Source organism: Gopherus flavomarginatus, chromosome 25, assembly GCF_025201925.1.
Source record: "Gopherus flavomarginatus isolate rGopFla2 chromosome 25, rGopFla2.mat.asm, whole genome shotgun sequence".
NCBI classification, from domain to species: domain Eukaryota; kingdom Metazoa; phylum Chordata; order Testudines; family Testudinidae; genus Gopherus; species Gopherus flavomarginatus.
This window is the reverse complement of record NC_066641.1, coordinates 7,177,371-7,191,123: the sequence shown is the minus strand read 5'-3', so window position 1 is coordinate 7,191,123 and position 13,753 is coordinate 7,177,371. Positions and strand designations below refer to the sequence as shown.

The window sequence follows — 13,753 nt, the reverse complement described above, 5'->3', positions numbered from 1 at the left end:
CCATTGATTGTTTTCTCATGGGGCCTGGAATTGCTGTCAGTGGGCCTGCATATATACACACAAACAATATTAAAGCCAGAAAACAAGCGTTCCCAATTCAGGAGTTATAGTCCCACTAGAAACAATCATTAGGGTGTATACAATGTAGCACTTTAAGGTGACTCTCCCTTTAAATGCAGCATTCAATCACTCTGAGATTAAGGCAAATATTATAAATCTTTAAAGTCACCTCACTTGCATAGTTGTATCATGGTTACTCATAATACTTACCCATTACAAGAAGCAAAAGGCAGAGACGTTATTTCATGTATGAATCGGTCAGCACAATGTCTAGTCACTCTCATGGTCATCTCCCCTCCCGTCAGTTATTTTCTGCTCTATCTTCACTGCCACACATGGTAGCAGGAAAGGGGCAAATATTTAAGAAATAGGACAATGATAAGGCCACCTACACATTGGCAGAAGAATCAGATGACTCAGGAACCGTAGTTGTGAAGTGTGCATTAATACTGTACCCCCAAAAGCTACCAGTAATGTTTACTGGACACCAAGCAGAATGAAGCTACCAGTGTCATGAGAGAGACAGAAAGTGTCTTATTGTCCTAAAACAAGGTAAGAGGAAAGAGAAAAGGGTGTCTGATTTTAGTGACATCCCTAGAGATGCTGGGTTCTTCATTCTGCAAGACCACGAATTTAAGGATCCAAGTTAGCCTCAGAACAGTATTGGTGGAATGGTACAAAGATGTTATTTGGCCACACTGAAGACAGACACCCTGCAATGAGACACGCGACAGAGTTAGGAGATGGGGGTGATTTCTAGCCCTGCATGAGAGTTCTGGCCTGGGACAGCCCCTGGTGTCTGGTTCTCAAAGGCTTTGGGACTGCATGGCTTTTTTTTTTTTTTTTTTTTTTTTTAAACTCAGTCATTTCACCCTTGGGGTTGATATTGCATCAGATTGTTAACCCCCCTTTACTCAGATCCCACCACACTTTACAATAACCAACTTTTAAATATTTGAATGAGATGGTAAATAGCTACTCCCAGCCGGGAGAAAAACAATCCTGGAGGCATTTGGGTCCTGTTCAGGGAAGCCAGGGGGACTCAGGTCCTGGCACCAGAGCAGAACACGATGAACAGATTGAAAAGGCATCAGAAAAAGCCAGTGACAATTTGAGCCATAAGTTTCCTGGGGATTAAGGTTTCTGCTTTCTCCTGAGGTACCGTAAATGAAAGTCAGACCTGAAGACATTTAGACACATTGACGACAGTGGGAGTTGGCATCTAAATCCCGTAGGCAGCTTTGAAAGTCTGGCTCCAATTGCTAGCAAGCTCCAATGAGACCAATGGATTCCTCCTCCCTTTCGAGCCCAAAGTCCCTGTTGTATGTGCTCTCTAGTCTGGCTACTTACCCCAGGCACAACGAGCTGGTTTCTCCAACTCAGTTTGTTTCCCGGAAGGACCAACTAGCAACCTTCAAGGGAAAGCAATTCTGGAGATTGCCATTGGTTGTGGCTATTTAGGTCATGCACACAGCTGGCAGCATCCGACTGTAGGTGAGAACTGCCCTAGAAGCTCTATGGGCTTCTCTAGGTTACTTCCCCTGAGAGCTCCAGCGGGGACCAAACATAGCAGCCAATTAAACACCACAGGGTGCCATAAGCATATCACCCCAGGTCTCCGCATGGTCTCATCATGGATCAGAGTCCAGCTCAGTGTCTGTTCCGATATTCAGAGCCTTCCATGGAATTGACCTAAGCTCTAAGAGACCCTCTCTCCCTTCCCGACTATGACCACCTCTCACAGCCATACCACTATTAAATAGTGCAGGAGACAGCTCTCACAGGAGCCAGGTCTAGACTACGGAACTCACTGCCACAGGGAATGGGAGCATGGGGATCACCCCCTTCAGAGCTAAATGCAGAGTCCGTCATCTAACTTTGCTTTCTCTCAATCAGACAAATGCCTGATAAACTAACCAAGCTGTTCTCCTGCAAGCTGGAGAGGAAGAGAATGGCATTTCTATTTTCGATACTCGGATGGCACTCATACCAGTGTGATGGGGGCCACAAAAGTACAAGAGGCGCAGACTCTCTTCTGTTGCCTTCTGCCACCTCCCTTGGAGTTGCAGAAACAAGATGACAGGAAGGGCAGATGCTTCCCACCCTTTCCGGTGGCAGGGACTTGGCCAGAGGGGACATACCAACCTGGCCCCAGGACTGGATCCTCATTCAATGCTTCACAGTTAGGATCTCTCTCCCTCTATCCCCCAGGAGAGTCACTGGGGCAAAAAAACTTCCTCAGACCAAGCTCGGTCTTGGGGATGAAAGTATGTCAGCCCAGTTACCCAAGAAACCACTGGCAATGAAGCTGTTTGTAGTGTTGTTGTAACCACGCTGGGCCTAAAATACGAGACACAAGGTGGATGAGGCAATGCCTTTTATTGGGACAACTTCTATTGGTGGAAAGGACAAGCTGAGCTTCAAAGAGCTCTATGAAGCTTGACAACTTGCCACTTCCACCAGCAGAAGCTGGTCCTTCTCTCTTCCGTCTGTAAGAAAGGCACACGAGCATTTACACTACCTGAGAAGCCAACTTTCATATAAATGATAATTTTATTGTAAATAAACGATACATTGGCCTGGCTTTGCACTGCAAGCCCCCGGTCGGTATACATAATCAGATAAACTACTGATTCAAGGTCTTCTGCACAATCCAGGTTAAGACAGTAATATCTTCCTGCTACCCATAGGTCGTGTCAAACGTGGTTACAGACTCCAGAATCTTCTAAACTGCTTCCCAGGCACGTCTCCCTCCCAGCTGGGAAATTCAAACCCAATTCAGTGTGATCAGCTCCTAATGTTGCCTGGGATAGTCACAGGAGCCTCTGGGAGTTGGTGCCCAAATCCCACGGGGCACTCAGCTCCCTTAGGCCTCTGAAAGAAAAAAAATCAGCTAATTCCCAATTGCAGGGACAGTGCCTGGGTGCTGGACACAGGTTTCAGTTCACATTCAGACACTTAATCCCCCCAGCAGCCACAGTGACTAAGCACCAATCACTGGGCACTCGTCCTATCTGCTATATGGTGCTGGACACCTGGCCCTTGCATACCAGGCAACGGTTATACAGCGGGGATACACATTTCCTGAGGCATCAACAAGTTCTACAGGCCCTGCTGGCACCTCAGAAATAGTGTGTGTCACCAAAGTAGGCACCAATTCCCCTATGGATCAGTTTGTTTTGCTTATTAACAGCAAAATAAGGGAATTGCTTTTGTGATCTACAGCTTCACTGAATCCCTTTGGAATCTTTTTTTTTAATGCCCAGAAGCAAACTGCTGCAATTTACAGTGACTGGGAGAGAAGTCAGAGCTACTGGAAAGCAAGTGGATAACCTGGAATGCACAGAATCGTCACACCAAGACCAAAATGCCAATTTTGTGTTTCCTCACAAGCTCAACAGGAATTAAATCCCCGTCAGGCTTGGTTTGTTCCAGTGCTAAGTTGATTGCATGGAACATGCAGGTGAGGCATTCAGCAATCTCCTTTCTAATGGGGATTTTGCAGCTATTTCACCTTAATGATTTGAGGTCTTAACTGTCCCAGGAGCAATGGTTTGCTACAGGGTTATCCCTTCAGAGATTCTAATTCTCTTCATTACTGCAGGACCTCTCACTTGAGGATCCTAGAGCTCATAACAAGCACTGAGTCTCCCTCCCTTCCCAGGAGGAGCAGCTGATGACGTAAAATGAGATTTGCGAGAGTCACAACTGCTTAGCTTTAGGCAGACAAACCCCTCAAATGGGCTCTATTGTCATTTACACAACTCTGGCAATGCCAAGAGGCCTTAAAAGAGTGGATACAAATGCAATTTATGCCCACTCTAAAGCCCCTTTATGCTGACAGGGTTTAGCGTAAATGAGAGTAAGTCCTCAAGGTTGCTCCACTTGGGACAGATTGAACATTTTCAGTTTGCATGAATGGGGGTGAGTGCCTGACAGGCCCAGTGAGGAACCAAAGGTGGCATTTTGGGTTGGCACTACTCGTTATAAACCATCAGCAAATTCTCTGCAAAACCAGCTGCTTTTTTTTCCCCTTTTTAAATTCATAAAGGTGTCAAATTTATTTCCCACCGTAACAGTCGAGTCGATATATATAAAAATCACCAAATATGATCTTTTACGATATAAATAAAAGTATGAGGCATCAATGTTTACTTGATGTAAAAAGAGCTAAAAAGGAGCGATATAAACTACATTCATAAAAGTGCATCTCCAAACATACAAGTAATGCTTTGGCTTGTACTTGTGCCGAACGGGTGGCATTGGGTCAGGTGCTGGAATACAAGAAGTCCGAGCTGGCTTACCGTGTTCTCAAAGACAGACGTCTTCTGTCACTGTACAATTGCAATTTACTCTTCCATTAATAAAAACTGGAATACAAGAGTATACGCAGAGTAGGCACATTTCAGCATAGGTGGGGAGTTCCAGAGCTCTGGATAGGATCAGCAGCTCTGGTAGGGTAAAGGACTTGGCACGTCAGTCCAGGATGCTATTGGCTCTGCTCCAGAACAGCATTCCAGGGATATGTATGAGGTAAAAGCCACAACAGATCCTGAGGATTTAGTTGCTTTGAAACGTTAAACAAGTTGCACCATTTCCTCAGCCCCCTATTCTATTCTCCCAAACAGTGATGTGCTGGGTAATAAGCAAAGACCACAGAAGCCGGCCTTGGTCAGTTCTGTGAGGACAAGCTGGGTAAAGAGAGGCCAAAGCAGACAGGAACGCTGCGCTGGTCGTCATGGCTGCTCTACACCTACAAGTTAAATACTGTAGCAGGAAAAGGCTCTGATCTTTGGTACATTTCAAAAGGTAAGAGCTGGCTGCGAGTGATAAAACCACAGGCTTGAGTAACGCTGCCATTGGCTCAACGGAAGGACTACTCAGTCCTACCTCTGCTGAGAACAAGTCCAATTCCCCATTGCCCTGCGCCTTATGTCGCCATTTGCACCAGTGCAAAGCATGTGTGTAAAACGCTCCCAAAACAGAGTGGTAGTGTTATACCCTCCCTTTACACTGGTGCAAGTGAGGACAATGCATAGGGCAACTAAGAGTGAGGCTGTATGTTTTTAAAAGGGACACCCGCTAGAAACATTGGCTCAAAATCCAGGTTTTTGTAAAAATCAACAGATGCGTTTCCATAGGAATTAAATAATTTCTGGAAAGATGCTTACAACCCAAACACTGCATCCCTGTGTTAGTGGCTGAGAGCCTGAAAGTGATTACAATCACTAGCCTGCTTTCATTGCTTAAACATGTCTCAGTTTGGTCCAGGAAAGCCATTTTAGATTACACCTTTTCAGTTTTATTAACCCGAGGTGTTATTTACTCCTAGGTGAGGAGACGGTTTAATAAAAACATGACTTAATCTGCCACAAGTGTGCCTTCAAATGAGGTCTCATTACCTTCAGTCCTCTGTGTCACTAAGACCAGGACTAGTGTACCAACCAAAATGCAGCATTTGAGACTAGCAAGTCACCAGTGGCAGATATCAGAAGCTTGGTACAATCCATGGCAAGATACAATAGAGCAGGGGTTCTCAAACTTCATTGCACCGCGAGCCCCTTCTGACAACAAAAATTACTACACGACCCCAGGAGGGGGAGGAGCTGAAGCTACAGCCCAGCCAAGCCCTGACGCCCTGGGCAGGGTGAGGGCAGGTAGGGGAGCTGAAGACCAAGGACTTCAGCCCTGTAACCTGAGCCCCACCACCCAGGGCTGAAGCTGAAGCCTGAGCCATGCTGCCCAGGACTCTGGCTTGGGCTTCGGCCCCAGGTGGTGGGGCTTGGGCCCCAGCAAGTAGGAAGCCAACCCTAGTGACCCCATTAAAACAGGGTCATGACCCACTTTGGGATCCCGACCCACAGTTTGAGAATCACTGCAATAGAGCAAAATGGTCTGTGTATGTTATGCCTCTCTCTCGGGGACCAATCCCTTTTCTCCAGTCGTTTTCAGACAGGCATAACAAATGCTCTTTACCTTTACCTCACTGACTCACATGTCTCAGTTACAAAAGCTTCTCTAACCTTTTTTTTTTTTTAAAAAGATCATAGAAACCTAAAACGAAAATTTCCACATATACTGAAACATGCAGGGAAAGATCACCTTTGCTTTCAGTCTAGAACGCCCAGTGAACTAGTGTCCAGCAAACTCCTCCCTATGCACGGAAGGGCAAACCATTTTCTTCATGTAGCTTTGCCAGTCTGGCCTAATGCAAGTATTTAACCTTTTCCTGAAGTAAGTTCTCTGGCAGCATTGAAATCATCTTTGGTTTAAGGGATTGGTATAAATAGTTTATCACTTGATAAGACAGGTGCAGTGGAAAGCCATCCTGCAAACTCTCCTTTTCAGAAGAGGTTTGTTTGGAACAAGAAGTCTTAGGGAGGTACAGTGAGGACATCCTGTCCTGACACTAGGATAACTTTGGCCTTCAAAGTCAAGTATGGACTCCCTAACCTCACTGGGAGAGCCCTTTACCATAGACCCTATAGAGCATGTGTTCTGCTGGAACCTCCTTTCTAATTATCCTGACATTTGGGCAGCAAAACAACTCCCTCTCCCACCCCGAACCCCAGGTTTCATTATAAAATAATACTATTCACATATTTTCTGAATCAATATTTTCTGAACACCTTCAGATGCTGAATACTTAAGAAGAAAAATATATAATTATATATAGAGCGCGTGCTCAATGACACATGGCTTTGCTGGATTCTTGTACTGTAGAAGTCTGGAAAGACCTAGCAGTCTGGAAAACAGAGCGATCCACACCGTAAAGCCCCCTGTGGAGAGCTGGTTTGGGAGGCTGCCGTATGTTTCTACTCTGAACATAACTCCTCCAGTTCCCACTTTGATCCAGATTTCTGTTGCTTATGTACATTCAACAAGAAGCTTCCTAGATCCCTCTGCTTGTGCCTGCAGAAAACATGCACCTCAAGATAACAAGGACAAAATGCAGTTCTGTGTTGCACAGCCATTGGTAGAATGAGCATCAATCCAGCAAAACATACCAGGACACAAGGCCAGACCACAGGTTCCTCAGCATCACTTGCCCAGAGGACTAGGACAGCTGAGACAGCATTTTGAAGACGCAGCTCCACAACGGTCATTTGCATGGTTTCACCAGACAGGCATTGAAAGCCCAAAGTGAACTGCTGGCATGGGAGGTAATTCAGTACAGGAGCTGTGCAAAGTGATGTCTGAGCAGCTCTTCGGCTGAAGGTCTCTGCCGGGCTTCCACAAAGATTCGCTTTAGAAAGTCCCGGCAATGTTCCGATATGTGAGAAGGGAGCTGGGGGTTGGTTGGCTGGGTGGCAATTTTGAAAATGGCCGCCATGGCTTCATATTCTGCCCAGGGTGGTTTCTCGGTCAGCATCTCAACGACAGTGCAGCCGAGACTCCTGGAGAAGCAGACAGGAAAAAAAAAACATATGAGACAGAGCTTCATACAATAATGCTTAGCATTTACAGAGGAATTCCTAGCAGCAGGTGGTCAGGTACAGCTCTGCCCTGAAAAGGGACTACAAAAATGGCCTCATACTCAGATCTATTCCCTGCATGGATTCTGAGCCAGATCTGCTGACAACTGACGTCACTACTTTTTACTAGTGTGCTGAGAGTCGGCAGCTCTGGGAGAGGGCGCTGGGTTCCATTGTGGCTCACACAGCATCAACAATTTTTTAAGTTACAACTGTGCAGCCCTATGTCCTCAAACTCTGTCCTCAGTTAACACCTGTCCTACCCACTGAAGGCAACAGGTCCACACAGATGCCACTAACAGCATCATTTGACCTTCTGAACTCGTATCACAGGTGCTGGTGCAGAAGTAGGACAGCACCCAGCTGAACTCTCAGATCCCATGGGGAGGTCTGCAGGGCTGCAAGATAGAAAAGATCTCCTTGTACCCGTAAACTGAGTAAATCAAAGATGTGTAATCTCACCAGGCCATTTTGACAAAATCACTTTTCAGAGTAGAAAGACACTAACAGCCTTGTTATCCTTGTGTGGAAGGAAAGCTCGTATTATCCCCCATTTTACAGAGAGCCAAATTCAGCAGTGATTTGAAGCATGTGTAGCTCCGGTGACTCGAATGGAAATGTGCTTGCGTATGATGGCAGTGAATTTTGCTCAAGAAGAATTAAGTGACCTGCTCAAGGCCAAGAGGGAATCACTGACAAAGCTGAGCAGTTCCTGGCTTCCAGATCACACTTCCTGCTTGCTATTAAATAGGGAAAAATTCCCCATTCATCTTTAAAACAAAACTCTTCTTATCTGCGCCACAAAGAATAAGATGTTTCAAAGGCAGATTCCCATCACTCACCAAAGCAGGGGAGGAAAGGAATTAAATCTGATGCAGACACAAGTATCAGTTTCTTAACAAGGTTTAAACCCAACAAAAAAGGTTAACACTGGTTTCCCCACAGTCTAAGACTTAGTAAGAGTACAGAAAATGCAAACCATGTGTGCTGATGTGCTGGGGTTTGCTCAAGATCAAGCAGGGATATTTTACTGTTTAAACTGATTTATAACATTTAAGCAGATCCAGTTTCTTTAAGATATTCAGCAAACAGGAAGGTTTTTCATGTCAAGTTTTTCCAGCAATAACAAATAACTCACATATTTTGCTATTTAAGAAAAAAACTGGAGAGGCCTGCAGTGGTGGCTGAGCGCCAGGTGGCAGGATCAGTTACGTTTCTGTCTCTCCTCCATACACATCTACTCAGAGACTAACATGGAATTGGAAAAGTCTGACCCCAAAATAACCATCAGGACTGTAAAGCCTGGAGCTCAGTCAACAGCAGTGCCTCTCTGATGGGAATGGACCACTGTTAGTATCAAAAGGAAATTTACAACTGCATCAATCCCAGGGGGATGCACATGTGCTCCACTCTTTCCCAGAGATTCCTAGTTGGGAGAGACCACTGTATACTGGGAAAAATTTTCAGTTACAATTCTGTTAAGTAGTTGTATGAAAAATAATGCAGTCATTTAATTAAGGAGACATAAGCACTGCTTTTACTGGTAACTCTTATTAAAGCTGCACAACCTAACTATAGCCCTGGCCAGCCCACTGTCTCTAGAAACTAATACTTTAAGGATTTGGGGCTGTTAATTCCTCTATTGTGTGAGTACTGTTTCCTGACTTGTGCTAATCATAGCATGTATACAATTTCCATCTGTCTGTCTGCCAATTCACCTCAGTCCTGACCTACAGCTCCCCTGTTATCCCAGTCTGAGGCATTCCCTCCCCACAGTTCTGTCAATGCACCAAAATCCTAACCTTTGTCTATAATGTGCTGTACATTTTTACGGCGCTGAAGACAAACTGAAAACAGGACTCTATCCCAAGTGGCTTTCTGTCTAACCTAGATGTGACACAGTTAAGGGATATAGGAAGGATGGAAGTACAGTAAAAGGTAGTCTTGAACACAGACATCTTGATAGTTTCTTCCCTCCTGCCTCTGTGTCACAATGTAATAGTTAGAGGGACCACAGCCTTGCCGAATGGATTTTTGAAGATGAAATTGCACGATACGGTCCGCAGCAGCCCAGGGTCTCATGCTGTGATCAACTATCCCACATTGTGTCAAAATCATTTTCATTTTCGATTTGGCTAAATTCGAATCCAAATCTACAGAGGCAGGGCTGATTCACTGACAACTGACCACATCACCTAGGACTCAAGAAAAGCTGTGACTCTCTCTGTGGAATATAAATAAAACTCTGAGCAATTCCTCACCATACATCCGCTTTCCTTCCATAACCCTCTCCGCTGATCACCTCTGGACTCATCCAGTATGGCGTGCCGGTGACAGAGCGGATACCTGTTCCAGACATACAGATGGTCTGCAGCCGTTTGCTGGCCCCGAAGTCCCCAAGCTTCACATTCCCAGCAGAGTCACGGAGAATATTGGCTCCTGGAGGGAAAAGAATTCAGGCAGCTGTTGTACAATCCTGCTCTCAGATTTGCAACCTGTAGAGTTTATATCTGATCCAGATGTGCCTAGGTCCATGATAGGCTATTTCCCAATTAAGCCTCTGGTGACCTGCCATGCCACCATCTTTGTTCTCCAGGCTGCAATCAAGCCATTTGTCAACAACTGCCACTTTAGGGAAAAACACAAGGAAGTGAAGGGGGGAAGTGCTGAGTCAGTGTTCTCATTGTTGCAGTGCCTGCAAACAGGTCTGGCAACCTATAAAGGGCCCCTCTGGTCAATGGCTGAGACTGTACCTAGTTCTGCTGAGAGAGGTCTTGTCTGAGGGCAGGTTTGGTGTATATTCTGCTTGCCAGAAAGCAAAGATTAGCAGATGGAACTAATTAGATGACTTTGAACTCCTGCAATGAACAAGTTAGCCCCTGTTATCTGCTTGGAGGTTCTGTTTACCCTGGCCAAAGGGAACTGGCAGATGGTGGCTTGCAATACAGATGTATGCTAGAGCCTAAGAAGGGCCTTTTTCACTTCCTTCAGGCTCACAATGAGATCTGGAGCCCCTCACTATTGCTGACTGATAAACCTTACGTACTTAGTTTCGCAGGGCCCTGTGCAGAGTATTATAGGGGTCCATCCAGTTCCCTGGAGGCAAGTGTGTAGATCTGGCATTGAGGATGGGGATGTACCAATGAGTAACCTGCCAGGGAGCACAATGCTCATGTGACTAGCTTTAAGGTGAATGTACAAGACCCAGCAGGAAGATGCTGTTTTAGCACCAACGGCTTCCTCATCTTTATCAGCCTGGTAATGATGTGATGAGGACCTACAGGCCTGTATAGGATACTCCACCTTCACCAGAATGCTCCCCCTGGCCCTCCACTGGATAACAGAAAACTGTGCTGACAACGATTGTTAACCCTTAGGAGACTGGCTGGCTCCTAAGAAGATAATACTAGGAACTGGCAGTTTAAGGGTTTTTGTGGGTCACACAGGACATTAGTGCAGGAGGCCACAGAAGATTTTCTGCAAGGAGGAGGTAAGATAGTTTGGGACAGCAGCCTGAAGGAAACCCTGGGTCAGAAGCTGTCGCTGGATCTGGACATGGTGTTCTTAAGGCATCCTGCCTGTCCACCAATGAGGAGGTAGCAGTTTGGCCAGGCACAGGCTAATCTAGGAGAGAACCAAAAAAGAAGCAAAGTAGGTGACAGCAGGTGGGAAGCGAGGGAATCAGCCAGAAACAAAACCTCGCTTTGTTGGGATGTGGGAGAAAGGGCTCAATTGCAGATGAGGGATTTTAAAGATTACAGCTCCCCATAAAACCATCCTTATTAGAACCCCCAAAGGTCAGCTCCTCCAGAAGCTGCAAAGTGGAGAACAGAGCTGTGACGTTGCACGCTACATGATTTGATGAAAATATGCTAATAAGTGTGAATATAATGTAACTGGAATATGCTTCATGCAAAAGGTCTCTTGTAAGGTATCATTACAAAGTTTATAATTTACTGAGTGTGGTTATCCTATCTGTATAAATGTACCACTCTTGTATCTGAAAATAGACATATGAAATATAACTCTGAGGTCCTATTGTAATTATGCAAAATGTGGGCCATTAATGGTGGTTTAGAATCTAGATGGCTCCCATCAACTAGGACAATTGACTGTAAATGGCTCTGTTTACTTGTAAGTCTTCCTGTATACATATGTGCTGGCAAGTGGGTAATGAAGTGACATGTGACCATGTCACCTGAACTGGAATCCATCTTTAATCTGGTGCTTTTCCATTTAGAAGGAGGAGTGGGAACCCAGAGAGGGACAAAGGATTCCTGCCTTGTGCAGAAGATATATAAAAGGGGTGGAACAGAACAAAGGGGGCTGCAGTCATGAGGAAACCCCAGCTAGCACCTGAGCTGAAACAAGGACTGTACCGGGGAAAGGATTGGGCCCAGACTAGGAAAGCATCCAATCTGTGAAAAAGTTTATTGAAACATTTCTGAGGGTAATATTTTATCTGTATTCAGCTTCTTACTGTATTATGCTTAGACATGCATCTTTTATTTTACTTGGTAATTTACCCTGTTCTCTCTGTTATTACTTGGAACCACTTAAAATCCTACTTTTTGTATTTAATAAAATCACTTTTTAATTATTAATTAACCCAAAGTAATGTATTAACACGGGGGGGGGGAAGCAAACAGCTGTGCATCTCTCTCTAACAGTGTTATAGAGGGTGAACAATTTACGAGTTTACCCTGTATAAGCTTTATACAGGGTAAAACGGATTTATTTGGGGTTTGGACCCCATTGGGAGCTGGGAATCTGAGTGCTGGAGACAGGAGCACTTCTTCAGCTGTTTTCAGTTCAGCCTGCAGCTTGTGGGGGACATGATTCAGACTTGGATCTGTGTTTGCAGCAGGCAAGTGTGTCTGGCTCAAACCAGACAAGGGACTGAAGTCCCAAACTGGCAGGGAAAACAGCCTCAGAAGTAGCGTACGCACATCAGGTGGCATTTCCAAGTGGGTTTCTGTGACCCAACCCGTCACAAGTGCATACAGCTCTCCTCTTTCTATAGGCTGCTGATAAAGGCCCTTAACATGTACCGTGGGCCCTGAGAAGGCCATCATAAAAGAGACGTTACACCGATGGCTCAAGCTGGAGGCTTCCAAGAGTGTGTTTCGTTTTTAACAAACCCCAAACATGACATGCAGCCTCCTAGATAAACGCTCAGCCCCCATCTTCACAGCTTCCTGTGTTGGTGCATACATGCCCGAGATCGGCCTGATGCTCTCACCCTTTATGTCCCTGTGCACGATCATGTTGCTGTGAAGGTAGGAGACGCCCTCAAGAATCTGGCGGGTGTACTTCCGGGTCACATTTTCCGTCAGTGCACCATAGGCCTTCAGCTGGTCTTTCACTGAACCCTATACCAAAAAGCAAATGGAAAAGATTCGCTCAGAAATGACAAGCCACAGGATCCGCAGAATCCATTCATTACCCAAGAGTTTGTGCTCACAGCATGGTTAGCTATTCTGAACTGCAAACTAGCTGAAAAATAATTTTTTCTACCAAAAAGATCTAATCGCTTTAGCTTCTTGTCCTCTGGGGTAGAGGGATCAGACTGTCTTGACTTTTCCTTGGCGGCTGTCACAAATAATTATCCCGGAGTAGGATGGAATATAAAAATACTCTAATCCCTTCAAGGGGACCCAGTACCTGGTATCTGCTTGGATATTGCACAGATCAGTGCAGGACTACCAGCTAACAAACCTTTTTTTGACAACAGGATATGAAAAAAAAAAAAAGCTACAACTAAGAACAGGAACTACACTAAACAACTATGGAACAGGAGAGACTCCAGTAGGACACAGGTTCCATCTCGCTGCCCCAGGCAGTGATAAGTAGGGATCTGTGCCAGTTACAAAGCTCGCAGAAGTCATGGCTCCAGGGTCAGCTGCTTAGGTGGCCTTCGGGACAGCCACACTGGCCAGTGCTGGAGTGGATCTGCAGCCAGCTGCACCAGCTGCTGCTGGAGTAGCCCCAGGGACCACCCGAGCAGCGGCCCCAGGGACCACCCGAGCAGCAGCCCCAGGGGTCGGCAGAGCAACCACTGCTTGGCCACCCCCAGTAGCGGACCTTGGGTAGCCCCCTGCAGCTGGTACCTCTGGCACCGACCCCCCACCACCAGCAGCCCTTTGGTCCCCTCCCTTCTCTTCCCCCCCCCAGCAGTGGCTTCCCCTTCTTCCCCCCACCAAGTTTTAGTCAGGGGT

The 13,753-nt window shown here is 45.9% G+C and overlaps 1 protein-coding gene across 1 annotated transcript in view; it reads right to left on the bottom strand.

The window, feature by feature from the left end:
- Window positions 1-3,210: 3,210 nt before the first annotated feature.
- MAP3K3 (mitogen-activated protein kinase kinase kinase 3) overlaps window positions 3,211-13,753 on the bottom strand; it is a 51,822-nt gene continuing 41,279 nt past the window's right edge. Inside the window, exons 15-17 of the mRNA XM_050935156.1 lie at window positions 12,778-12,907; window positions 9,797-9,974; window positions 3,211-7,457 (exon numbers count right to left, since the gene is read on the bottom strand). Of these exons, the coding sequence (XP_050791113.1) occupies window positions 7,229-7,457; window positions 9,797-9,974; window positions 12,778-12,907 (537 nt within the window). The 3' untranslated portion in view covers window positions 3,211-7,228. The remainder of the gene's footprint in view (window positions 7,458-9,796; window positions 9,975-12,777; window positions 12,908-13,753) is intronic.